The 4224-nt window shown below is 36.2% G+C and overlaps 1 protein-coding gene across 1 annotated transcript; it reads left to right on the top strand.

Annotated features, from left to right (window-relative positions):
- Positions 1–461: 461 nt before the first annotated feature.
- On the top strand, positions 462–3782 carry LOC107688363 (cholecystokinin-like). Its single transcript, XM_016486012.1, has 3 exons — positions 462–585; positions 1075–1325; positions 3344–3782. Exons 2-3 carry the CDS (start codon positions 1076–1078, stop codon positions 3472–3474), a joined length of 381 nt encoding a protein of 126 aa, XP_016341498.1. The 5' UTR covers positions 462–585; position 1075; the 3' UTR covers positions 3475–3782.
- Positions 3783–4224: the final 442 nt, after the last annotated feature.

The following is a 4224-nucleotide window of genomic DNA, read 5'->3' as shown; positions in this document are numbered from 1 at the left end:
CCACACCTGGACATCCAAAGGGTACAGGTGGGGCTGGTGCCATGATGGTGTCCACTTACCTACACAGCAAGGACTGAAATGGGCAGCATATCTAACACGTAGAAATGGAATACAAATTGCATGTTTGGATGACCACCACACAGCCAGATATGGGTTTAATTAGCTTCCTGTTCCCCTTGACACTTGACCCTCAGTTGTTGCAGATTTTTACTAAAACTGCTATGCTGTGACTTCCTCACTGTCTTTGTCTGTGTAATTGAGTTTGGATTAAAGTATCGCCAAATTCAGAATGAAAGACAATTAAAAGTTTAATTATAAAAATTTAATAATTTAAATTAAAAAAGCAATTTTTCCAATTTTGTAGAAAAATTCTGTTATTCTAAGAAAAAGATGCAAAAATAGCATGAAGTACATTATTTATATGCTTAAACACTTTCCATGTGCGTGCATGTCTGTGTAAGTGTGTGAGTGAATGCATGTGTGTGCGTGTGTGTGCACGTCACAGCTGGGTATATAAGTGCCTCTCTCCCTCCTTTCTGAGAATACCCACTTTCATTCTCCTTCAAGCTCACAAAACAGAATAAGGTAAGAGATCCTATCTATCTATCTATCTATCTATCTATCTATCCTTTAACCTCTCAAGGATTTAAGATTCTGTCAATATTTTTGTATGAAATTTACATAGAAATGTCAAACATTAGAGTAACAGATGATAATTGTAAACAGTGCTTGATAACTTTCCTGTCTTTCTAAAAATTATTTACTTTAATACTTTTTTATCTATATAGACTTAAAACTGTCTTTCATCCTTTACAAGGAGTTGACAAAAAGTCTGAAAACAATAGCTAATTTATTACATCAAATAACTGTATTTTCTTAAATTAAATTGTATGGCAGTAAAAACTAAAAATATGCACATACATTCAATATTAAAAAAAAAAAGTATAATACAATTTAAAAAGAAAAAGCATAAAATTGTATGGCAGCAAAATAAGAATGAAAGAGTCTTGCTACAAGGATTTCTTTTAACATGCTCGTTTCTCTCTCTGTTCCTACTCTCGTTCACATTTGCAGGATGAACAGCGGGGTGTGCATGTGTGTGATCCTGGCTGCGCTTTCTGCCTCCTGTTTGGGTCTGCCCCGCTCCTCTTCCCCTGACACTGATGACAGCCCTCTCCCCTCGCAGCTGGACGCCAGTTTAAGTGGGCACCACCGGGTCGTCCGCTCCACCAGCCTCACCCTCAAACAGCAGCCAGCAGGCAACACAGACCCAGATACCCATGCCAACCTCAGCGAACTGCTGGCCAAACTTATCTCCAAAAAAGGTGAGAGACACTTCAACAACCAAACACATGGTGAAGAACCATCCTCAATGGCAGAAAGACCATAAATTGTCTTGAAAACCAAAAAAAAAGTAGCTTCAGCAAATGCTTTGTGTTTTGCACAGTAACCAGGAGAAACAATGAATGAGTAAAACAGTGAAACTAACTCATACTGCAGTACATACACATATGGACAACAGGAAGAGCTGGAAGGAGAGGAAGCAGACAAACTGATCAAGATTCATTTAATTCTGCTCTTTCTCTTTGTTTATTTCCATCTCTTCTGCTCTCCGTCTGTTTGACTTTTGCGCATATTTTTCCATCTCAACGTACATCTTTGTGTGTGAATCTTTGCCTTCATTTGAAAAGTAGCCATGTGCTCAACGGTTTGCTTTAAAAATTGCTTAATTTTTTATATATAAGTGCTAAAGCTAAAATGCAATTTGGCATCTTCTTCTTTGACACACATAAAGACACAAATACTCAATTTTAAAAGAAAAAAGAAAAAAAAAAAAGATTGTGCTACACACATTTAGAGCAAGTTCATTTTTAGGAGAACAACAACAGGAAGGTAAAATAACAAACAAGCAGGTAAAATGATTACAAGAAACTACAGGTTTCCGAATAATGAAAGGAAAACCTGTCACACACTATACAGTAGCTGCAGTTTGGCGTTGCTGGGCACTGACAAACACAAACAGAGCCGAGTGAAGCGTGTTTATGCCCGAGGTGTACGAGGGGTGGATATTTTTGGGTCAGGTGTGCACCATTAAATTGCATAACCGCTCATTAGGGTGTATCCTATTCAAAGGGGATCAAACTATTATCATTCCTAATCGCAGGAACAGGGAATTGCAACATTCAAGCTCAGTGTGACCTGATATTTTTATTAAATATTCAACTGTAAACAAGGAGTGCCTGTAATGTGTGTTTGTGTATGTGGATCAGGTTTTCTACACATTATAACAACCAATAAATATCCCCATAAGGACCTCGATTAAAAAATGGGGAGCATTTATGGTCTCCAAAAGGAAAATTGTTTAATAAACAGACAAATAATGTCTAAGATGTGGAAAGGTTTTCTTCAAGACTTAGATTTAGATTTTGGGGACAGGTAATATAATTAGCCCAGTATAAAAAACAAAAAAGTCATTGGAAAGTTTGAACCATGATAGAACAACAAATGTGCACGTACGTGATGAAAACAATGGCATTCAGTGTGCATAGGGAACTAACTGATCCCATTAATGAGAGTCCTAGTTTATCATTGCACTTAGTTTTTAACTAAGCTTAGCTCTCTCTCTTTTAATAATTGTGAGTAGGAGGTGCAAGCTTTACACATGTAAGCATGTTACAACAAGTCTACAACTTGTACAAATTTCAAAGAAAAAGATAGAATGTAAAGTGTGCTAAAATTCTCCCATCTGTTGCAACCACTATCCCACCCTTGACAACAGATTGAATGACACTTAACATGTTGTATGTAGCTGAAACATTGCCCAAACATGGCTACACACTGCCACAAACAGTAGCATGTTCTTTTCCAACCACTATTAAAAATAACTGCTGCTCTACTATTACAATTCACAGCAAGTCAAGAGAATCCTGACTGTTTAAATGCCATTTTTGACACATCTAAAAAAAAATAAAAAAAAAGGCAAGAGTTCACATTGACATCTTTTTGAAGCAGCCCTGAACCGTTTGTTTTGCCATTAACATCATCAATCACTCGCTTAAGTAAGATTTATGTTTAAATTGGTGAGGAAAAACTGAGCACAGTGCCAACTTCATTGATAGTTTGCCATCTAGAAAATGGTTTTATGTAAGAAATGTTAGAAAGCAGTGTCTACCAGAGATGATTGACAGACAAATTATTTATACTGTAAGTGTGTGAATGGAACTAAATCCATAGATATAAAATCCACTTGTTTCTACTTCTATACATTTTTCACCATGTCACTACTGGTTATATATTTAAGATGTTAAGAGATTTTGCATTCATTTCTTTCTTTCTCTCATAGGCTCTGTTCGTCGTAACTCCTCCATGAACAACAGAGCAAACAGCATTAACCACCGGATAAAAGATCGGGATTACGTGGGTTGGATGGATTTTGGCCGCCGGAGTGCTGAAGAATATGAATATTCATCATAAAATCCATATATATCACCTGGTTCCTCATCTACAAATAAAGAGTATATTTATTAATACTATTGTTATTATTATTCTAATGTACATTTGTTAAGAAACCAGTATAATGCAATATACACATATGCCTAATTTTGCAAAAGTCTTAAAGTATTGTTGTTGTTTTTCAGTTTTGTCGTTTTTTTTTAGTTTATTTGTCACATATGCAGTGGTTTTTGCATAAAGAGAACCATTAAGCTGATGTGCTTGTCAGATTCTTGAAACCACAATTTTCAATAAATCAGGTCAGCATTCAACTTTGGCCTTAAATCCTACAGACTCCGGCAGTTTGTCCATCAAAACAACTTACTACCACAAGAACTCGCTTTTAATGGAAGGAAGTGCTCGACAAACGGCTTAAGTATTTGCGGCTCAAAGTGCAGTGTCGTAAAGCCTCTTTGCTTGAAAAGAAAGTAAAAATCAATAAATTAGTAAATTAATTAATGGAAGAAATTCTTTAAAGGAACATTAAGAAGAGAGAGTGAAAAAAAATTCTGGTTATAAAAGACCATTATTCAGATGCTACTAAGACCAAGACAGAAAGTGGAAAGAGATAGAAAAGAGAGAGTAGAAGTTTTTTTATACTTCAAGGCATGCTCAAGGGACTTACTGAGCTTGATACACTGTCCAAGGGTAAAGATTTCTGTTTCACAGGCACACAGAGACGGAAATAGACTGGAAGACAGCAGACCTCTCTATATAATAACAGACCAACCA

The sequence above is a fragment of the Sinocyclocheilus anshuiensis genome, unplaced genomic scaffold (genome assembly GCF_001515605.1).
Source record: "Sinocyclocheilus anshuiensis isolate Anshui unplaced genomic scaffold, SAMN03320099.WGS_v1.1 scaffold209, whole genome shotgun sequence".
Lineage (NCBI taxonomy): Eukaryota > Metazoa > Chordata > Actinopteri > Cypriniformes > Cyprinidae > Sinocyclocheilus > Sinocyclocheilus anshuiensis.
The sequence above is the reverse complement of the archived record's forward strand: the minus strand, read 5'-3'. Positions and strand labels throughout refer to the sequence as shown.